The sequence below is a fragment of the Centroberyx affinis genome, unplaced genomic scaffold, assembly GCF_046629955.1.
Source record: "Centroberyx affinis isolate AG114_WGS23_722 - 3 ecotype Tasmania unplaced genomic scaffold, CSIRO-AGI_Caff_v1 ptg003252l_1, whole genome shotgun sequence".
NCBI lineage: Eukaryota > Metazoa > Chordata > Actinopteri > Beryciformes > Berycidae > Centroberyx > Centroberyx affinis.
The window spans coordinates 70,912-94,744 of NW_027281278.1; the positions used below are offsets into that span (position 1 = coordinate 70,912).

The following is a 23,833-nucleotide window of genomic DNA, read 5'->3' on the forward strand; positions in this document are numbered from 1 at the left end:
TTTGCTATATGACACATATCTGCTTACCACCAAACTCTAAACAGAATTAAAAGACTGTCATTAAGATATTCTGATCCTGTTGTAACGCAGAGGCCTTCATCCTGTCTTTTGTATTCTGATACCAGTGAATGGGATACGGCATTAATCTATAATCGGAGGCTCAGGTGTTGGGATCCCTACACCTCTACTGTGGGCCGAGTTCAAAGAGCGCTGATCCTGAAGGTACATCTGTGCATTCTTTCACTCCCTGCCTCCCCTTCAAGCCAGAGACGTGACGGGAAGCTGCCTGGAAGCTCCTCAAAGACCCAGACCATCTTTGATCCTCCCCCAAGGTCACACACTCACACACACACACACACAAACACACACAAAAACACATTTCATACACATAGATCCACATGTACGCACACATATACACACACACAAAATGTAATGTAAAATACTTTTCACAAACAATATGCACACACATGCACACAGAGGAGGCTAATTCCTTTCGGCAAAGCATCAGAGTGCACCTGCCTCCACCTAATTATATCACCCAGTCAGTGCCACTGTGCACAATGATATCTCCATCCATATAACATACAGTAATGCCACGCTGATGACAAACCGACACACACTTTTCAACTCTCCTCAACCAAATGACTGCAGCTGTCTAGGTCTACACCTTACATAAACAGGTAATCCAGTGGGAAGTATAGGATCCTAAATGTGACTTCACATATACGAGTCAGTCCCTGCAGTGTTGTGCCAGCCACAGTCCCAGCCCAGCCTAGGTGCCAGTCACAGTGATTGACTGAAGACAGGGTCAGGACCTCAGCATGCTGCACCTCTTACAGCTGGGGGCTCGCTGGAGTATGGAAGCTCATTAGGAGAGAGGCATTCTTTTTATATACTGCTTTTACAGTGGAAACAGTGGATTTAATAAGGCTGTCCAAGTTGTCAGGAGGAGAGCGGTTTTTCCACAGAGCTGAATACATTTTCAGGCATGAGGTAAAGTTCCCCCAGAAAACCTAATTATCTACCCAGATTGTTATTTGATTTACATTTCAAATGAAGCTATTTCTTGCATAAACAATATGAGCATATTAAAGCTTTTTTGCTTGCATAAACAATAGGAAAATATGAAATTATTTGGCTCGTAAGCTTGTTTTGTGTGTGTGCAGACCACTGACCTGGTGTAGACTCCGTTCTTGCGGCAGAAGGAGTTTTTGACAGACAGGCGCCTGTTGTTGAGCTCCAGGGCGGGGAAACGCCCCTCGTCCAGGCTGACCATGTCTCCATGGGTCAGGGCATTACAGTTGGAGTTGTTACCTGGACACACATAGAGAGACACTGTGTGACCACAGGCCAGAGGGACAGGCAGACTGTTAGTGGATGGAAGAATGAATGGAACTGATCAGTGAGTCAATGAGTGACTGAATGAGTGAATGACTGAATTGATTAATAGATAAAAAAAAAAAAAACAGATACATGAAAAAAATAATTCATGGATGGATAAAAATGAAAGGATTTTAAGAAAAAATGAAATGAAAATGAAATGAATGATGAACGAATGAATGAACGAATAAATGAATGAACGAACGAATGAATGAATGAATTAATGTACAGACCCATATTTCTGAAAGACCTAGGTTATTACATGTACACAGTCCCTACTGGCTCATGTCACATTCATTACAGTGTGAATCTCTATGTAAACACTGACTGTGGATCACACTTGAATGGACAATAACACAACCTTTTCACCTCAACTCCCACTTACAATAGATCAATCTGCTAAACCCATGAACTGAGGGAGAGAGAAGAAGGCCTTCCCATGCCGCTTTATAATAGATTCATGTTTGGATGGGCCATTGGCTGCTATGTTACAGGTTAAGAACACTTTCAACTATCCTAAGAATTATGAGGGAACATAGCGAGGCCAGCATTGCTCCAGGACTACTTGAGGTCAAGTGGTGGTTATGCAAACACACAGAAAAAGAGAAAGCAATGGGTAGCTCCATTGGCCTGGTCCAGACTCCTAGAGGGGGGATGTGGAGGCTATGAGAGTGTCTTTGTGTTGGAGTGAGAAGGAGCCTCTTGTTTTTCCTCTGTCAGTCAAAAAGATGGGCAGTGACCCGCAGGCTCGCCCTCCCCTCCCCTGCCTGGCAGCAACAACACCCGTGGCAGAAGTGCTGAGCTGAGGGAAATACCCGCTGATGTCAGAGCTGAGCAGAATGGACAAGTATGCCCCCTACTCCTGCTCCCCCTCCTCTCTCCTTCTGTCTTTCTCTTCTTTTCTCTGCCTCTGCTGCTCAGTCAATAATCTGATTCACTCCAAAACAGAATATACCCAAACAATGTTAACTCAAGTTCACTGCTCAGTATATTCATTATATTTCCTTAAATCACACTATTTTATAGGCAAGGTCGAAAAGTTAAGATTGTCAGCTCCTTCAATAATATTCAATTGCAAGTTTTTAACACAGTTATTTTTTTCAAACGGATGTCTCATCTTGGAATGAAATTTATGTACATGTTATTACTGTACCTTCAAATCCCTCTTTAGTGTATTTATGGTATTCTAGTGTACAGATATAGGCATTGCAGATGTCCCATTTTTTACATGCTTGCTGCACAGTTGCTCTCTTGCAATACTAATATATTAGATCAGTGTTGGCCAACCATGTGCCAAAGAGGGCCAAAAGTATGCTGGTTTTCCTTCCAAACAATCACTACACCGGGTGATTTCACTAATTAGATGCTCCCTGTGTGTGCTCGCTCTCTGCTGGAAGGTGTGCTAATGAGTGAAATCAGCTTTGGTTGAAGGAAAACCTGCAGACTCTTGGCCCTGACTGGCACATGATTGGACACCACTGTGTTAGATGCAAGGCAGGGTGGCCTCTACAAAAGCTACATGGCTCCATATCATTGTGCATGCGATCGTCTGCACTCACCTGATTCAGACTTCTTGGCATACTTCTTACTCTGTCCTCTAATAATGAGGATGAAAACCAGCAGCAGGATGAAGATCAGGCCCACCAGAGCCACCACCACCAGGAACCACCACTCTTCATAGAAAGGCGCCACCTTTTGGGCTGGAGGAGGAACAAAACTTTGGTTGGACAACAAATTCATTGTATCTGCAAAACTCAACCGGTCATATCTTCTGCTATGTCTAAATTACCTTGGGGAATTAAATTGGTTCTGGCAATAAATTTAATTCCAAGAGAGTATACTGGTATTTCATTATGTTTCAACAAATACATGACAGCTCACCAGATATAGACGGAGAGGGAAGACTCGGAGTGCCATAGCCGTAGTCGTTCACCCCAATGACCCGGAAGTCATAACTGACCCCTTGTTTCAGTATATCCATGTTGAATGTGTGTGATGTTACTTCCTTGGGGATGTCCTTGATCAGGATATCCCACAGGCCCTCATCTATGTCGGAGTAAAGAAGGAAATTTTAAGTGAGTATGGGTCAGGCAGGACTATGATAAGTTGTAAAACATTTGAATAATGTCAATATGTCTTTGCTAACAGGCTGTTTTACAATGTTTGCTTGATGTAATGCCCCAGTCTGGTTGGCAGCATCCAGGGTAATTCATAATTCTCACAAATATTATACAATCCATCAATTTCACTGCTCCCATAAAATTTACAACAGCCAGATCTACATCATAAATAGTGGTGCAGCCATATTTCAAATGAAGCAATGTTAGATGTCTTGCTGTTTGCTTTGGAAAATCTGTCAGAGGCCATCCATTACACATGGGTGCTCATAAACTTCAGTACAAGTTTGGCCTAATGGAGTACACAAACATAAACAAGCACCGGAGTCTATCCTCAGTGCTACTAAACTCCAGAGAAAGTTAGGAAAGTTGATGTAATTCAGTTTGAAGACTACACTAAGCCGGCCAGTTATTGGATACTGCGGAGAGTGTCATGGCCCTTGGCATCTGGATAAGAGGAGATGAAGGGGAATGATGGGGTCCGGGGTTGGTTTAACCATCTTCATCATCCATAGGGATTAGTTTAAGCTATACTTTACCACCGATCCTCCGTGCAAAACCTCCTTAAAATCTAGGACTAAGTAGCCCCAACCCCCCATTTCCACCCTGCAGTGGTGTAATCCATCGCTCCCTGTGAGTCTCCTACCATCCATCAACCCCTTAACCCTGCCAAGCACTGTCAATCACAGCTGAAACCAGATGCCATTTGTCTCAACTGCTGCACTGCAATCAATAGCCCATTAAAATACCAGTGACACACACTCTGGTGCAGCATCTGTTGACACTTTCCACCACTTTCCTTAATCAAATTAGCAACAAGGCAAACGTAAGACTAAGCTTACAGGTTCATGTGAATAGCTGTATTATTATGTGTCAGCGGAGGCACGCACCTGAGGGTCTAGCCTCGATGACGTAGCGCGTGATGGGGGAGCGTCCCGGGTCTCCACTGGCCCAGTGGATGGTGAGAGCTGAACCATAGCGTGTGATAAAGGGCTCTCCAGGGGGTCCTGGGGCTCCTGAGAAGGAATAGCAAGGTTAAAGGTTAGAGAAATAGGTCCACCAATGTCACATAAATGAAGCCACAAACAAAGAACCATATACAGTATATTGCATCTGTTGAGTTTTCAGTCGAATGACATAGATGTCATTGTTTACAGACTGTAAGCTGCAGTAAGGTGTACATTCCTTGTAAAAGTAGAGGTTGAATTCTTCAAGGTGATGTGTAACATTTATACTCACAACAGTTTGGATTTACTGCAATACTGCAAATATATTGGTTTCAAAAATGAAGACCCAATCAAGTATCTTACAATAAGTGTTGTGTCTTAGAATAGTGCCGATCTGCGACCAGTTTACCTCTCAAGTACTAATACATTTTACATAGTCATGTGGTTCTATGGCCAATTATTCTCAATCAGTACCATATTCTTACAGGATTTATGAACACGGAGGCAGATGAGTAAAAAAGCCATTCACAAACAAACATCTGCTGCCGTTACCTTCTCCTGGGCCGGTGGTGATGTTGGCCTCCACTTCAGGGCCGTAGATGAAGGTTTTGGCCCGGATGCGGAAGTTGTAGGTGACGCCGTCGGCCAGGTCTTTGATCTTCATCCAGAGCGGGCCGCTCCCCTTCACGTCCACCGTCACAATCTTACTGACGCCTGGGGGGGAGGGGGAGTGAAGACAGTCGGCACAGGCCACTGAGGACTCTGGACAAACACACCACATTTAGAGCGGGTCTTACACGTCAGGCCAGGCAACATGGGAGCGCACTCAGCACAGGCACACACACACACACACACACACACACACACACACACACACACACGCACCAGTAATGGAATTAGTAATGGGAAACACGTTTCAATTTTGCCATTCTCGTCATGTATTATGATGATAGCTGAAGACATGTCAGAAAGGTTTGCAATGATACATGAGCTATTTAGGGTCAAGGTGATGGTTAGCTGATTAGCTTAGGATAAATGCACATCACAAGGTTTTGACCAGATTAAGACCAATTTAGGTTGCCCTAAACAAAGAATATGGTCAAATTCCATATAGTACCCATAATCATCATCTGTAATCATCAATAATTAAGAGTAATTTCAATAGATCTTGCAGTGTGCATAATCCCTTTCCAGAAAAAAGCAGCCATTTTGAGCAGAGAGAGGTGTGATGGGTAAAGGACAGGGGCTTACCGTCTACTGGGGTGCAGGGCTCATAGACCAGACGGTAGCCCTCGATAATGCCGTTAGGGTAGGTGGGCTCGCCCCAGGACACATTGACCGAGGTGGTGGTCAGCTCACTGAAGTGGATGAAGCCGGGAGCACTGGGGGCTGGAATGCACACACAAAGGTCAGAGGTCAACAGACATATGGGGAACGGTCAATAAAACTAGGCAGACACAAGGGATTTTTTGTTTCAGCTGCTTTGATGGCATGCAAACGACCTGTCTTTGGCCATGTGGATGCACATACAGTATGTGCACATATGTGTGCGCACGTGCATGCAGTTTTGTTTCAGCATAAAAGTCTGTCAGTTTGTGAGACAGAAGGCACAGAACGTACCTATAATACAGCCTGGCTACAAATATCATAAGTCAGAGGGAAGCTTATAGCAAAGGCTCAGGGTTATAGATTTATTTTTGTGACTTTATAACCCTGGAGAGGTTTTAGATTTTAGGTTTTAGTGCCAGATGTCCTCAGGTCAGTTAGTTCTAGACCAGAGTTGAAAAATATTTACCAATCCTTCTCATGGTTTGCTAAGTCTACTTGTGGAACAAGATTGGTGGACTTATCCACATAGGACAATAAGTACCAGAAAGTTTTGACAATTGCAGGGAAGCATTTGTAAGTCAATTTAGTGTAATTGTCTGAGATTGACAACTTATATGAGACTAGCTGACGTGTTTTGATTCGGTCAACACCACCCTTTTGGTACGTTAAAACAAATGCTAGGCATTATTTTGAAATACTGTTAGACCCAGGTCATACTAGTCCACAGTCATAATGGCCAGCCTCAGGCTCCAGGCCCCATTACAGTTGAATGAGCTTGTGACACCGCTGTGCTCGAAACACAGTTGGCCCTGTTGTCTTTAAACTGGTTGAGCAGGAGTTGAGACGCTTGCAGCACACAAAGCCTCTTTGTCTAATAAAAAAAAGATGGTCTAACTATCAGCGCAGTGCAACCCCCCCCCCCCCCCCGCCCCCCCCAACCCCATCCAGCTTGTCATCTGCTTCCTCTTCTCTATGGCAGTGGTCCATGAGACCAGCCAAGAAGTTGTGAGTGCATCCTTTCTCCTTCCTTTTACAACTCTGAGATATTAAAAACACCAAAACTGCAAAAAATGAAATCTTGCCTTTACGCAGGGGCTTTTGGGGATAAAACAACTTATTTGGAAATGAGTGTACACAGGAAAAAGGGGTGGATATGGGGAAGAATAATCTGGCAACTGTCCTCTAGTGCTATTCAAGTCCATGAGTTAGAGATAAAGAAAGAGAAAGAGAAAGAGAGAGAAAGAGAAAGAGAAAGAGAGATGGGGGGAGAGGGGGAGGTTGGCCAAGGAACCACGGGGGTTTAGCCATAGCGTGCCTGTGGACATAACATCTCCAAGGCTCACTCCAAAGTATTTTCATACCATCCGCTTTTCAAACAAAATAGGAGATTCAGCGGATGACTCCAGAATGAGCTCGCTGATTGGGAACTTATGCTCGGTGTGTGGTTCCGCTAACATTGTTTGGCATGCTGACAGCAACGATTAACATCATCTTCACATTAAAGCTTACAAAGAAACTCTTTCTGGGATGGAAACATCCCAGATTGTTTTTTTCTGATGGTTGACTCATTGAATTTTGTGAAACATCGCAGGGTCCTCCAATCTAACTTCACCACCACAAGCACATAAATCTGACAAATGATTGAATGTGACCATGCATGCACTAATTTGTCTATTTTAGTCATGCCATTGCTTCTGCATGAGAGTGTCACCCCCCTGACCCTGGTCTTTTATTTTTTGTCCTCAGCTCTTCTTTCTTTACCTAGTACTAGAATATTAGTTAGATATATTTTTGGGTGCTGTGGTCATTACTTGTTTCTAATATTAACTAGGAATTGAAGCTTTTTCTACTGCTGCACAAACTTTAAGTCGCTCTGGGCAAGAGCACTATCTGAACACCAAAATGTTTTAATGTAATATAAATGTGTATTGGTGTCTAGTGGAAAGCCCTACCAGCTTGCTGAGTGCGTCCCCTTGTTGGGGGGCTGCGGGGTCCATCCCCAGCAGCATTGAAGGGGGCCACGCTGATCATGTAGGTGGTGTAACCAGTCAGGTTCTTCAGCTTCACCCCTCCTTCAGGCATGAAGAGGGTCCGCAGCCTCTCCGTCTCATTCTTACGCTGGAACTCCCAAAAGTAAACCTACATGGACGAAGAAAAGCTTAAACACATACATATATCCAAAGTTGCTGTTCACGGAATTTGGCTATAACTCCGTTATCATCAAAACGCAGAACCCATTCCAAATCTCCCTTGAGGTGAAGATATGCAGTTTCCTTTTAAGCCCTGTGAATATGTCCTTGAGCAAGAGAACCTCATCATTGTAAGCCCCTCCGGATAACAGTGTCAGCTAAATGCCTAAAAAATGTAAAATGTAAAAATGTGCATTTAATTGTGTTCAACATCAAGTAAATGTAGTTTGTCTTGAACCACAACAACAAATACCATTTAAATATTTCAAAAAGGATGAAAAATACAGAACAGAGAATATCATTGAATCTCAGTTATTGGAAAGGGGGGCCATAAAACCTGTTGCTCTGCACCCATCAGTGTATTCAAGACATAGGATGTTACTAAGTGTGTGCAACAGAGTGAGTCTTACCTTGTAGCCCTGGATGTCTCCATTCTGAGCGTCCACAGGGGGAGGCTCCCATGTCACATCCAGCTGGGTCGCTGTTGCTGACTGAATGGCCACATTCTGGGGGGGTGCTGTGGGCACTGTGGTAGGCCATCACACAAATTAAGCTTACATTAATGGACCAGGAAATTTCTCTGCGTGAGACGAGTGTTAGTTTCTGATGTCACTGCTCTGTGTGTGGGCAGGTACCGCTACGGTTTAAAGCAGAGAACTGGAAAATGATCCTCATCCTAAGCTCTTCAACCTACACAATCAAAACCGTGATATTCAAGAAAGACAAATTACACCTGAATGCTTCTAAAGGGGACAGTTTCAATACACAGGTTGCCAAGAGTGGCTGTGCAAAAGCCTAATTTTCTTGCATTGAGGGTGGTCAAATACTTGAGCATTTTGTGACTGTGTTGAATGAAATGACAGGAAAAGCACCGTGGTTAAATGGTACCAGCATACATACCTGCCTCTCCCACAAACACCTCCTGTGGCGTGCTGGTTGGCCCCTCGCCCACTGCATTATACACACTCATGCGTATCTCATAGCGTTTGTGTTTGCTCAGCTCTACAGTAGGATGAAACAATTAGGAATGCATTATATTCACACAGAAGATTCTGCTTGTATTGTGAGCAAGACGTCTAAGACATTGTAATTCATATGAGGCTATAATTACAGGGTTGTTGAGTGCTGCAGTGCAGAGGTACAGGAGAAATATGTGGCCATCTGGTTTTGTCGTGCTTATCAAAATAAATTGACACGCACAAGCCAAACAGTATGTTGGACTAGGGAGGCTTGTGTACTCAGTGTCCCAAAATGTCTCTGTTCAGACTGCTTCTATTGGCTTTAGCAGAAGTCTCTGTGTGAACTCGCTGTGAGTGTAAGCAACCAAAGCTCAATTTAATTTGCTTAACTCAATTGACACTCTGCTTTTCCTGTATCACTCTTCAAGGCAGCTGGGTGCATGAGACATATGGTGAGATCCAACATACAGATGGCTTCATTAACTTAATTAGATTTTGGGTTGAATCAGTGAGTTAATATGAGTGTGCGTGAGCTTTTGTGTGTGTGGATGAGTGTATATATGCTCACATTCACACAAGAGGTTGTGTGAGAGTGTGTGCACGAGTCATGCATGCGTGTGCAAAGGTGTTAATGGAGGCATCCGTGTGTGAGGTGTGTATTTGTCATGTGGTAAAACAGTGTGAAACAGAGACATAGGAAAACTTACTGTCCAGCTCGTACTGGGTCATAGTTGAATCGCTCAGATTCCGTATGCTGTAGGGAGCTGTTTGTGTGCGTGTGTGTGCGTGTGTGTGCATATGTGTGTGTATGTGTGACAAGAAGTGAGGGGGTTGCAGGAAAGGAAAGCCATAAAAGAAGAGGGAAAAGAAGAGGGAGGTGGTGGAGAGACAATTCATTGTATTAGTGCCAATATTTAAGTAGTTGAGAAGAGCATCACTGCTGACATAAAAACCCCACACAATCAGAGTGATCATAGCTCTGAGAGAGACCCAGAATGACTCAACTGGAGTGAAATTATAGGCTAGGTTACACAGAGCAGCAGAAACAGAGTAGCTCCTGAGTAAACCTAATAACAGGCTGTGGCTGATAGCTACTAATCACAAGATGAAAGCTTTTGGCTGGGAAGTGTCAAGAGCAGCCAGGAAATCATGGGAGCACAATGGGCCCATGTGGAAGTTCCTTAAAGCAAAAATGATGGCGCTGTTCACACCTGGAAAAATGAATTATGAAAAGTGATGGAGACCAACAGTGTGTATTCTTGGCTCAAACCAACGGAGCTATTACAAGTGGGATATTTTTTCCAAAATATATCATTATCAAATTAATTTAAATAACAGCCATTAGCAATACTCTGTGGAGCTTTGTGAGCTGCATTTTAATAACATGGTTTACAATATGGCACCAGTCAATTGTTTTGCTTGCATTGGAATGGGCTACCAAAGCCTTCATTATTTCTATTTAATATGAGTAAAATCTTAACGTAGCCTGTTTAATTATGAATATCTATAATTTGGTCATGTTAGCTGCAGTTGTTGTTCCTCACCGGTGAGCTCGGCCCAGGTAGTGGAGGGACTGTTGACGGTACGGACAGAGTAACTGCGGAGACGGTCATACAGGAGCTCCCGGTATCGGATCCGAAAACCCAGTAGGATTCCGTTAATCTTTTCTTCGGAGGGGGGCTGCAAGCATAAGGAGATAAGTTCATATCTAACACAGCGGATCTCAACTGAACTGAGCCCCAGAAACAGCTTAGAAATGCACCACCCATTCCTGTACCGTCTTAACCTTTGTTCCAGTCTAGTGCCTCTCTGCCTTTCAAGGTAATATGGCTTGCTAATGTCACCTTAAAAATTATTTCCCTTGTATGCTTCTCCAGTGTAATATTACATTTTATCACCATATTTTGTCTTTTGCTTGGCGACAATAGAGAGACGAATTGTAATTGAGAAAAAATCTCCACACAGACTGAGCTCATCCACAGGTGAGTCACACGGAGAAATCCCCCATGGTTAAACAAGAGACAACAGGCCTAGAGGGGAGAAACAGAAAGAGAACAAGTACCTCTCTATCCCTATAAACTCTACAAGAGTTCTCCATAAAACCGAGATTGTGGCTTGGGGCCTCCTATTTCCCCTTTATGACCTGTTAATTCAGGTGTGAGTGTGGGAGAGGGTGTGTGTGTGTGTGTGTGTGTGTGAGAGAGAGAGAGATTGAGAGAGTAGAGGGTGTGTGTGAAAGTGTGTTGCACCCAGTCTAAGTATACCCTATGTACTGTCTGGTCTCTCATTAGGGCCCACTTTCTAAGAGCTGCATGGGTTTCAATACACAGCGAATCAGATAAAGGCTGAGCCAATTACACTGTCTCTTCTTACCTGCCAGCGGATCAGCACTGATGTTGTTGTGTGTGGCGTGACAGAGAGAATTGTGGGTGCTTCGTCAGGCGCTGAGGAGATAAAAGTGAGATGAATTAGTGAAATTGAGCTGAAAATCTGCACGATTCAAGGAGCCTAATCGAGCCATGTGCAGTGGCATTCACGGGGCATAAACACAACAGAGCATAAAACGGCCGTTGATAGATGAGTCAAAAATAGCAGCTGGAAAGATCAGTGGCGGGAACGTGTCTTTAGTCGGTTAGCACAGGGGCAGACTTGGGCAGACTTTGCCAAGGTTTTAATGCTGCCCTCTTGTCTCATGGTAACTGCAGATGGTGTGCACATGACATCACCTGCTGCCTCTGCCAAAAGTGTCCACATCACAACAATAAGCTAACTCATCCTGACAGCCAATTTAGATGGGGCTTTTTACACCAGGGATTCAAAGGACACACAGTCTCTGTGTAAGGGAGTCTAGTTCACTATATCACTGCAGAATGAGGCCATAACTTTGGCTTTATTAGCGTGTTTATATGAGACCTATAAATGTTTATATACATATTTGAGACATTATGAGACATATACAGCTATTGCCCTTATAGAAATCCCAGTAGTTTTTATATGCTTGCTGCCCTGCTGCTGCACTGTTTCTCCAACCCAAAGAAGAAAGTAAAATTCTGCAATGCTAATCCACAATAGATGCAGTGTCAACAGCTAGCACTGTAAAAAGTGCATCTTTTCATCAAGCTCATCAAACCTGTACCCTGTGAATCAGAAAGTTGTCTCATACATCTGACATGACACTTACCATCCTGTAGAGTAGTGATAGCTTCACTCTCCTCGCTATATTCACTGTCCCCTATGTCGTTGGTGGCCTTCACTCTGAACTGGTAGGAGGTGAAGGGCTTCAGCCTTGGAGGTGGAACAGGACAGAAAAACACATCAATCTTAACTATAAACCAATGCTGGGGATCGTTGTAAGCCAGAGACCCCAAAGGAGAAATTTAGTCTCAGTGTGGGACCTCCGAGCTCATTAAGTAAGCTACCAGAAACAGTTTTAAACCAATTTGGGTCCTTAACGATAGTTTAAGAAACCAGAAATTACTGTATCATTAAGTTTTCACAAGGTATGCTAATGGCATGTTATGATCTCTAGAAGTCTTTGCTGCATTTGCCTGCACATTGAAGTAAAGCTTTATTGAATATCTTAAACATTCTTTGAATAGCTTCTAGCATTGTTTATGTTCTGATCTATACTTTACGACACCCTGCAACATTATTCCCTAAAACCATTCTGTTGAATCGGCAACTACAACCAGGGGGGTATTTAAACATATTTAGTGCTTAGTGGAGAGGGGATTAAGTGTTTGAATTAATATTACCCTTCACATCCACAGAATACAAGGGGAATGAAAAACATTTTGTGGTAACAAGGGGGGGAATTCAGGGTTTGCTCATTATGAATCAACCCCGGACTGTAACCAGCCTTTGCTAGGACGGGTACCCTACCTGTCCACGATGTAGCTGCTGGCCTCGTGGTTGACAGAGGCAGAGTGGACAGTCCAGTTGCTGTCTGGAAGCTCTCTGAGCTGGACAGTGTAGTAACGCACTGGGGACAGGCCGTCGCTGCCCGGCTCCCACGACAGCAACACCCAGCGAGCCTGCACCTCCTCCTGGGGCACCGTGGGACGGCTGGTGGGCTGGGGGCGAGCTGAGTGGAGGGAAGGGATATGTGGATAGATAGAGGGAGTGAGGGAGGAATGAGGGTAAGGAGGGAAGGAGGCAGTGGGATCGAGGGATTGAGGGAATGGCCGGGAAGGAGAGGAGACAAGGAGGGATGCAGGAATGGAAAAAGGTTAGAGCCCTTACAAATGGTAGTGGGGAAAAAAGATTAGAGGCTTGGCTCACTACACTGCAAAAACATCCATCTTAACGAGTCATTTAGTCTCATATTCAGCCTTGTTTTTCTTAAGCCAGGAGAAAAATTCTGCCAATGGAGTGAGATTACTCCACTTGTTTCCAATGTAGTTTCACTTGTTTCAGGAATCTTCTAGAAATGAGTGTCAATATCTTGATACAAGTCAGAATAAGCCAGATCACTGCACTACTATCAAGAAAACGACACTTGATTCTACAAAATTCTTGAAGCAAATTGATTTGCATTGGAAACAAATTAAATTACCTCACCACACTAGCAGATTTTTTCACTTATTTGAAGAAAATTACGACTTTAGGACTCAATAATAGACAAAATGAATTATTAAGATGGATATTTTTTGCAGTGTACAGTTTTCCTGGCTGAGACTGTTCTTTTATTATTGAAAGAAAAACATCTACTGGGTGTATAAATCAGAAAGGAGGGTCAATCTAAAAGAAAAAAACTAAACAAAAAACTAGAATAGAAACCTGATACTCTTGACTTTCTCACTTGCTCTCACATTTGCAGAGGCTATGTTGCATGGACGAGGGGGAAAAAAAGTGCTATTTGGACAAATGAAAGGTGGCCGAGTAAATGAAAGTAGCAGAGTAAACAATCCACAACATGCCTTGAGGGAAGCAGATGGACTGACTCGTTCTCACAACTGCATCAGAGTGCTTCTGATAAACACCCACAGGGCACAGACACTCCTTCACAAAACACATCTGCTTACTGGACTGTTAACTGGAAATGAACTAAGTGTAGCGCCGGCTTAGCTCGGCTCTCTCCGAAGTTGTGTCAGCGCAGAGATCACACACCTGGCTCTGCCCGCAGCATATGTGTACAACTATTACAGCTGTGTTTTGGCTTTGGCTGTGCACTCTACACATCATGGTGCAATGCTATTATCGTAATCCAAAAAAGCCATTTCAGAGTGCCATTTTAGCATACTAACATTAGAGATAATGATTTTTGTTTTTGCATGCTCATTCCAATTATTGCTGTATACTCAGCTGCCACATATCCAACAACCAGCAAGTAAATATCCATCCCATAATGAAATAAACCACACATGGTTACCTCTTTTCTCAGTGGTGACCACCAGCGCCTCTGCGGCCTCGCCCCAGCCCTTCCGGGTCTGGGCCGTGATGCGGAACACGTAGACAGACTCGGGCTTGAGGCCGGTCACGGTGTACTGGCGAGCGCTGGGGTTCAGCACGTCCACCGTGGCTGTGTTGCTATTGGTGGAGTTGAGGCGGTACGTGATCTGATAGGCTGGAGGGGAGTTGAGGACACAGAGCAGTGTGGTCTGATTGGCAGTCAATGTCATAATGAGATCAGCGTGTTTCAGCTAAATCTGGGCTGAAAAGTGTATTTTAGGTATTTGAAGCACTTGTGGTTCATGTTGTTGGTCCAAGAATAAGTGGAGGTTTTCTTTCCAAGCGAGCAAACTGTGCAGCAGAAACCACTATGTCTCTCCTGACATCCTTATGGTTTCGCTGATTCCATTAGCTATACTGCTCCCGCATGCTACTATATGGGTCTGTCAATATGAAGCATTTCACAGATATATAAAATGTGTGCAGTTTAAAATAAACGAGCCGACAGAAGTATCATAAATCAAATACTCACAAGGAGCTGCAAGGAATCCCTAACTAGCTAACAAGAGTGTGAGGAATCCAACTCCCTCTACAGCACTAACTGGAAAAAAACAAGATCGCATTGCCTCCAATAGGTCTAAACTTTATCAGCATTTTGTTCATCAAGTTGAAAAAGTATTTGCGAAGCACGATAAGCACATAAGGAACTATGTCTGTGATAAGAGGCTCCATAAAATCAAAATAAAGAACACCTCAAATACAGTATTTTGGTAACTGTTTAGATTCCAGGTTATTTCCTAATAGGAAATGACTTTAGGGTCATAAATATTTCAAACATTTGAATCGCTGTACAACACCACCTGTCTGAAAAAGCCTAAGAGGAGCTTGCATATTGCAGTTGGTGTACTAACCAAGGATGATGCCGTTGGGCTGGGAGGGAGACTGCCAAATAAGCCGGACTGAGGTGGTCCGCACCTCAGGGAACAGGATGCCTACTGGAGGTCCTGGCACTGCAGGAAACAGATCCACATGATTTATAACACCTCAACAGCTCCAAACAGGCTACAAAAAGGTAGTATTTTATCAAACTTAAAATATATTCCTCACTTGGACTTACTCAACACTACAAATTCTGCTAAATAAATTTAATAAAAGCAAATAAATGAATCTGGTGCTGGGCAAAAGCGGAGTGAGGATTTTTCTTTATTAAGTTTGACATAACACAACTGCCATTGGAGATAATATCAAAGGGCCTCTCGTTAACAAGAACGTTTTCTCCCCAACACAGCACAACAGTCTGCCACTTTTCACCACCATAAAGGCCATGATACAATGGGGAAATAACAAATATTGACATCAGTGGGGATAGAGATTGTCAAATGGGACAAATCAGTGTGGATAGCTTTGTGGGCTAGAGAGGAAAAAAAGACTTTTGATCATAATTGTTGGCAAGCTTGCCTGAGTAAGATGGAGCTAAAAATCCCTTTTATGTGTTGTTATTGGAGAAAATATTGTTGTTTCCCCCGCTGTCAGTTGTCATGTATGTTTTATACATCTTTCATGCATTTCTAATCTTCTAACCATACTATATAACGGTGAGGCTGAATGTACTGCACGTGCGCCAAAATTGAAATATTGAATATTGAATATTGAAATGATTATAGATAGCTATAACCTCAAGCTTAAGCTCATGTCCCTACCATCGTCCAGAGTCCTCTCCAGGATGGGCGGAGAACTGGGCCGTCCGTCTCCGATCCGTGTGAAAGCCAGGACCTGGATCTCATACAGCACGTATTTCCCCAAGCCGGTCAGCTGGACACTGTGGCTGGCATTCCCCTCCACTGTCCAGAACTGGACTGCACTGTCTGAGTCCTTCTCTTTGTACACCACCTGATAAAGGGAGGGGACAAGCGATAAAGACAAGTGGGGGAAAAGGAACTTGGAAAGCTAGGAAGAAGTGGACATCCTATCTCTCTCCACTATCTAAAAAATAGCAGATAAAAAGCAGCCGAATTAGAGGTGCTACCCTGCTGCTCAGTAGATATATGGTGAATAACTTTGTGCAAGTGACTGCTACACAGACATACCTTGTAGCCCAGAATGAGTCCGTTTCTGTCTGGCTCTGGGACTTCAAACCAGCGCACCAGGATGCTGCTAGAGGTGGTGGCAAAGGCCGACACATTGGTGGGTCCACAGGAGGGAACTGAGAGAGGGAAGAGAGGAGAAAACACAAGTTTGCATGACGTTAGAGAGATGCAGTTTGAGTGATCTGCTGTGAGCAGCGTGTGCCTATGTGTGCATGTGTGTGTGTGTGTGTGCATGTGTGTGCATGTATCTCCAGAGGTCCCGGTGAACCCTCCAGGCCTGCTGTGTTAGACAGAAATAAAAGACTCAAAGAACGGACCCTTTCCCTTCCTTGGCACTCATCCCTGGACATAATGCACTGATTCCTAAGAATTTGCTGGAGTGAGTGGAAAAAAAAAAGAGCGCAGGAATTCCACATTCTAGTCCATGTGTTCCCAATTTCCTCCGACTCCCTCCTGCACTCCCTGGAATCGCTCCATTCCTCCCTACCAAACGTCTGGTAGCCAAAGTGAGAGCGCAAGCAAGGAGAGAGGGAAAGAGAGAGGGAAGGAAGAAACGTCCTTGCCGAGACAGAGGTGGGTTGATAAAAGGACTCCAGCCAGGCATCGGAGTAGGGTGTGAACAGAATGCCAGAATCACATATGGTGGAATGTAAACCACATAACTGTATGCTTGTTACTTCCAATATGTGGAATAATGTAGACATGGCCGTTTCTTGGCCACCAGTTTTTGGGGTTATTTTGGGTTTTGTTTTTTTCCTTCCTCAAAATTAACATGACCAAACACATTCATCATCAGATTCTCTTGTATGCTGATGTACCGACGTTGTTGATCGCTGAACTCAACGACAGTTACAATATGATTGGACAGTCAGATTGTCAAAATGGCCGTGAATGTACAGTAGATATTTCATACAGATAGCAAAAAACATCTGATCAGAAAAATAATCAGTGCTTTGGATGTTGGGTAAATATGTGAAAATGGTAGTTATGGGATTTATGCAGGTAGGTATGTGCTACTACAGGCTTTTTATAAGGTATATAAGACAAATACTTTGCATGTTATCGTAAATATTTAAGTCTTGGCAAGAATTTGACACTATGGTATTGCATTAAGAGGACAGTATAAAGTCATATGAAAAAACTGAATTTTTGAACTAAAACAGCGTTCCGATACTCCCAAGAAGAACGACTTGCAGGTTGCTGTTAGTCTTTGATCATTGGTAGGAAGATCTGTACCAAACAATTTCACAAAGGGTGACAGATGAGGTCTCCATCTTACCAGACTCCCTGGTTCTGCCTCTGACCGGCTGGCTCCACGGCCCTGTCCCGATGCCGTTGATGGCCTGGACTCTGACCTCATACTCCGTCCACTCCTCCAGATCCTCAATGGTGAACTCTCTCTCCTGGCGGTCAGCGATGACGTGGGTCAGCGCCCGGCCCTGCGAGCCCGTCCGGGAGTACTGCACCCTGTAGCCCACCAGCTCCGGGTTCCCGTTGTACTCCCATTCCGGCAGAGGCTGAGCGGATGCATAACGAAAGAGGGGGTAGAGAGGGAGAGAGTGGGTATCAATAAGACAGAGATGAAAACTTTTTCAATTGTATAGCCAAACAGAGCTCAGACTCCATTGGTTAGGGAAGCATTTTCTAGCCTCTAGCATTAAATAACTTTAGCTACAAAAGTTTTACTGTGCAACATAGACACCACCAAGATCGTAAAATACTTATATAACGCAGCAACCATCAGTTATTAGGGTTTCAATCTCTATTTCTTTGGTTGAAAGTATAATCACTGATGATCATTGTGTTAATACCTTCAACTGTTTTAGGATCACACAATCTGAGCCCCTCCTTTTAGCAATATTATACTTTATATAGATTCAAAATGTAATGACTATTTCAGAGATATACTTGCACGTGAATTTTTCCTTCAACTGCTTCAAGCCCAGCAGAAAATAAGATTCCTACTTACCACCCATCGGAGCCAGAGGCTGGTCTCGCTGGCGGTGCGCAGGGTGACGTTGGCTGGGGCCATGTCCGGAGGAGCCTGCAGGGTCTGGATCTTCCTGGAGGGCTGGCTGGGAGGACTGGTGCCCACGATGTTCACTTGCCGCATACGGAGCCTGGTGGTTGGAATTAAACATCGCTGATATTATTATAATACTTCATGCAACCTGTGCAAAAGGGCTTGCTTCATTCCAACTGAAATCACAGCTCTGAATCTGCCGGCTGGAAATGAAAATCGCCAGCGTTTTTGTAACACTTATGCATGGTCTTACACCAAGATTTACTGCATTGAAACTGAGATCACAGCTATGGATATGCATATAAATGGAGTTCTGCGGATATGCCTATGCTGTGTGGGGGGCTTGTTTGTGTCTCAAGGGGAATATGCAAAAAACAAATTTCTATGCAAAGTGACATTTAACTCTACTGAAATGTAAAGTGGCCGTGTTGATGAAAGAATGGTGAGGAGAACTATAGCTGGAGCGAGGCTTGAGGGATTGCCTTGCTGAAATGTTAATTGGCTATATTTAGTGTGATCATGTGCACAGTCACATTACACCAACAAGAAAGAGGTCATGCACGCACTGTAAACACAATATCATCACAATAACTATAGTAAGCTTGTATCCAAATCAGAAGAAAACGGAATAAGATAAGGTTCCTGGGATATAGTGAATCTAGTTGGGATACTGAGGCACGCTAACAACACCTTATCTTGTTTGCTGTTGTTTTATCATGATCTGCACAAGCTTAATTTCCATGTTATATGGAAGCTGCTTAAAATATTCTGTTCATTCCTGCGTACGGGGAAAACCATGAGCAGGGTTATCCTGAATAAAAGCTGCAGGTTAGCAGCAGACTTGTTATCAGCAATAATTTGGGTATATGTCTGTACATATAGTGCATATAAACACACTAATGGAAGCAGGCATACTGAAGTGGATGCAGTTCCCAGTAGGCTACCTGTAGAAGGTGTATGGGTTGAGACCTGGCACTTCCAAGGAGCGCGCCTCAGGTTCGTTGGACAGCTGGTGAACCATCACCCAGTCCTCATTTTCTCCTATCACACCCACCTGGGACCAAGGTGACACACAGCATGACAGATGAGCATCAGGGGGTTTATTTGTCACATAGTACCAACACTGCAAAAAAGTCACTTAACTCTCATATTCAGTCTTAAAATTGTATTTTTTTTTTAAGTGGAAAATTCTGCTAATAAGGTGAGATAATTCCAATCGTTTCCAATTCAGTTTTACTTGTTTCAAGAATTTTCTATAATCGGATGGCATTATCTTGAAACAAGGCTTGAGATTTAACTCAACCAATAAGATTGAGCTTTAAATCTGTCTCACCTGGGCCTCCACCTGCCAGCGAGAGATGGAGGTCTTGCCATCATAGCCAGGTTTGAACTGCAGGGTGACAGAGCGTGGGCCGATGTTGGAGATAGCCATGTTGGTGGGAGGGCCAGGAAGCTCTGCGAAGAGAGAGAGAGAGAGAGGAAAAAGAGACAGGTAGAGAAAGATGGAGAGAAAAAAAGATGACTGAGGTAGCAGATACTCTAGAACCTCTGACTTATGGTCAGATGTGCATTTTCAAGTTTCAAAGCTCAGTTTGTCATTGATATTTGTATTTTGTTTGCCCACATCTCTCACACTTTGATTCTTGGGTATAGAGGTTGCTTGGGAAAATGTATCTACTACAGCGCTCTCTAGTGTCGGTATAGATACTGCAGACAAAATAAGTTAACAGGGATCCCACTTAATTCTCTCCCTTGTGCTCCAAACTTCAGCTAAGACAGCACAAGCAGATTAGATTGGGGAAGATGCTTACACACAATACCCAGACAGAGACAATGCCATGAATGTCAATTACATTGCAGTTATCTGGAGATATGATTCAATCTGATATCCTACTGTTTACACTTGAACTGAGTAAACAATAAGAATGGATTACTCCCTGCAAATCCTGTAGGGAAAACAACTCTGAAAATGGCAAATTCAAAAAAAACAATGGGAGGCCGTTTTTGTGTATGTGAGTGTGTGTGTGTCTCTGTCTAGGCAGGTATGTGTGAGAAAGCAAATGCAAAAAATATTTCATTCTTCATCTTCTTTCCCCATCGCTTCCCTCGAGGTAAACATTCAATTCACCATTACATATCCCCATTCCAATGCACAATATAGTTTACATAAATCCTAGTTATGAAGATATGAACGTCAAACCGTGACAGTGTGGACAGTGGCCTAATATTATCAAGATATAATCGCTCCCATGGGCACAGTAACCAATGTTCTATTCCAGATTGCTTAAATGCGGGTCTATTCAACCCTAATGAAATGCACAGATTATACGCCTCATAGTAAAATCCACACCTCTAAATCATTTGCATGACTGGTAATCCAACCATAAGCTTTTAGCAAGATCTCTGGGGTAGAGTTGCAGGCACATAGGCAGTATCTTTATACATACAGTGGGATTAATCACTATTTAGGGGACTATAACCCTGCTCTATAGCCTACTCTCAATATTACAACCTTTTATTTGACAGGTTTCACAGACATATAGGCTCTGAGTGCTGCTATAATAATTGACTGTGGCTATTGTATTTCTATTATGCAATTTAGCATTTGCTTTTAATATGAAATCGTTAAAAATCCTCATGGGGACTCTTATTTTTTGGGGCTGAACTGTGTATTGGTCTGCTTCAGTCGCCCTGCTGAATGTCTTGCTATTGGCTGGTTTGTAGTTTATGGTTCTGTCCCAGCTTCAACTGACTGGGGTCCGATTTCATTGTGTCTGGCGCCAGACAACACAGGGTGTGTTCACTAAGTTAGACATGAAACTGTAAATCTGCAGGTTCACAAAGGTGCACATTGACTGGAAGGGGAGGTTCAATATAAGCTAACACCCATTCAGTGGATGGGAATAGGGAAAGAGAGCAAAGCAAAGTTGCAAATAGAAATGCACAACATTGGATTGTGGAATGTTTTAGTGCAACATTTTGGTTCTGCTTGCTGCTCCAGATTTAGTCTAAATTACATTGCTCCACACATATTTAGAATGGATGAAATCCCCGGGTCTCTAATGAGGCAGTAATAGTAGGGTTTCTCTGAGCACCTGATGTTGAAAAATTGCCTGGCATGGCAAGTATGGTGCTTAATTAGCTCTAAATATTTTGTAGCGCGAGTTTAGCCTGTGGAGTTGGATAATGTGATTTTGCAAGCATTTGCATTTGTAGGTGCTATGTAAAGCTTATGCTCATACTTATGTCTTTGCTGCGGGTCAATATCTTTATAGCAGGTTAATATGTCGACTGACCTGGTGGGACACCCGAGGAGATGGTGGAGGACGACAGCTGGCCCTGGCCTTTGGAAGTCATGCCTGCCACCTCGATGGTGTAAGTGGTGAGAGCAGTGAGTCCGGTGACCCTGTACTCCAAGGTGACGTTTGGCAGGTAGTGGGTCACCCTGGTGTTGGTCCGGTTGAACTCCTCCCAGGAAATACGGTAGCCTGGAAGGCAGGAGAGATCAATAGACCGAGAATCCTCTATGGGAAAATAAGTGTCTTGGGATACTACAGCATTTTTGCTACAATAGTGACTCTCAGCTTGTGTGCTACGGCTCAAGCTAACAGAAATATTAAATTAACTTCATCAAAAATCGAATATAGCAAATTAAATCAGCCTGTGATTATACCCCCCCACCCACACACCACTCGCCCTCTCAAAGTTAATGCAATTTGCTTCTTGGCCAGCAGCTCTTTTCATATGATTACATAAGGCTTTAGGTAACATTTCTTACCAATCTATAATTAGGTATGGCTTGAAAGTGTGTCTCCTGGGAGTGTGCAGCACATTATAAAGGCTGAGAAAAACTGCAGTACAGCATGTTGATAATTCTTAAAGTTTGTGAATATATGAATATTAATGTCACTGATGGTTGTGCTGCACTCAGAGTTTGTACTGACTGATGTCTGAGCATTATGTAGCTGTCTTGAAGTGTACCCACTCTGAGAGCTTCAACTGCAGAGAGTGGCACCAAGAAGTTGTAAAAAGAAATGCAGGAACTCTAAGAATGTCTTCCACTCTTAGTTCCACTTGATGATTTGTCTACCTTTCATTGCACATCTTGGCTACCATGGCCTTGCATTGTGTGAGTGGTCACTTTATACGCAGCACTGACATAGACCACGTCGGATGAGCTGCACTTTCTTCACCCTGCTTAACCTCGCTTCACTGAGTATAGAGCGAGGTAAGGATGTACCTGTGAGAACTCCATTCTTCTCGCTTGGCTCCCTCCAGCTGACTTTGAGTGAGGTGTCCAGGATCTCAGTGAAACTCAGGTGACCCACAGCACCGGGGGCTGGACAGGGAACAAGAAGACTGATGAGCTAATCCAATGGGAAATCGAGCCAGCACTACATTACGCACATAAGCTCATTCATAATTGGTTTACATACCCAAACCAGCCACAAAGCTATGGCAGCATTTGCACTGAAAAGGTGTTTATAAAGAAATCAGCAAAAGCATGGCTGATGACAAGTTGATGCCAATTAGAGTTTTTAAAGCTGAACCAATAATCTCTAAGAAAACGGATCCCAATTATGGCGATCCCGTCTGGAGCCAGAATATACTGGTTCATTAGCACTTCCGCACAACTCAGTTCCGCATGAATAATAGATCTGGTCTAGTGGAAGTGTTACTGCGGGACGCTGATGTCCACTCATCACCATGGGAGAAGGCTGTGAAAGAAATGGGTGGGGGGTGGGGGGGTGGGTGTATGGGAGGACATGGAGGGAAAAAACAGAGAGCTATAGAGAGGGAGAGAGAGATCACTTACTGTCCTCATGTGTCCTCAGGCCTTTGGGTGCGCTTCGGGGGCCGTCTCCTGGCGTGGTGAAACACAGCACAGACGTGAAGTACTCTGTGAACTTCTTCAGACCTGTCACATAGCCCACATGAACGCTGTCCTGGAAGTTCGGTCGCGCGGTCACCATGGCAACCTCCTCTTCTTGTCCCGGCTCCCAGGCCAGCAACTAAAAAACAAAACAAAACAAACAAAAAAAAAAGGCGAATAGGAGGGAAATGCATCCAGACAGCCGAAAAGAAAGCAGCTAATAGTGTTTCTCTAATCATTCTCGCACATTTATTCTCTCAAAACAAACAGTAGACTCTCTCCTGTAGCGGCGAGCCACACTGGGGAGTCTTTTGGCATCACAGCGTTCAGAAATACTATTGAGAAAGATACTCTGAAGAGATTTTTGTCTGGGAGGGAAGGGCAGATTTGAACGGCTCCGCAGAGACAGGGAGGGAGGGAGAGGAAAAGAGAGAGAGTTTGAGCTCAAGTGAGACACGATAGCATCCCATATGGCACGTTGATTGCACACCCTACAGCATCTACAAGTGGGAGTCGGAGTTTGGATTGACCAATTAGG

The 23,833-nt window shown here is 43.7% G+C and overlaps 1 protein-coding gene across 1 annotated transcript in view; it reads right to left on the bottom strand.

Moving 5' to 3' along the window:
- Positions 1-23,833, bottom strand: part of LOC139660220 (protein sidekick-2-like) — a 243,186-nt gene that overhangs the window by 10,856 nt on the left and 208,497 nt on the right. The window contains 25 exon segments of the mRNA XM_071538305.1: positions 1,176-1,314; positions 2,940-3,080; positions 3,262-3,426; positions 4,388-4,513; positions 4,997-5,158; positions 5,696-5,833; positions 7,726-7,912; positions 8,373-8,488; positions 8,863-8,964; positions 9,629-9,685; positions 10,466-10,601; positions 11,295-11,365; positions 12,103-12,206; positions 12,804-13,005; positions 14,293-14,487; positions 15,224-15,322; positions 16,013-16,202; positions 16,400-16,515; positions 17,679-17,916; positions 18,369-18,519; positions 19,367-19,476; positions 19,756-19,877; positions 21,719-21,910; positions 22,663-22,761; positions 23,239-23,434. Coding sequence (XP_071394406.1) covers positions 1,176-1,314; positions 2,940-3,080; positions 3,262-3,426; positions 4,388-4,513; positions 4,997-5,158; positions 5,696-5,833; positions 7,726-7,912; positions 8,373-8,488; positions 8,863-8,964; positions 9,629-9,685; positions 10,466-10,601; positions 11,295-11,365; positions 12,103-12,206; positions 12,804-13,005; positions 14,293-14,487; positions 15,224-15,322; positions 16,013-16,202; positions 16,400-16,515; positions 17,679-17,916; positions 18,369-18,519; positions 19,367-19,476; positions 19,756-19,877; positions 21,719-21,910; positions 22,663-22,761; positions 23,239-23,434 — 3,554 coding nt within the window.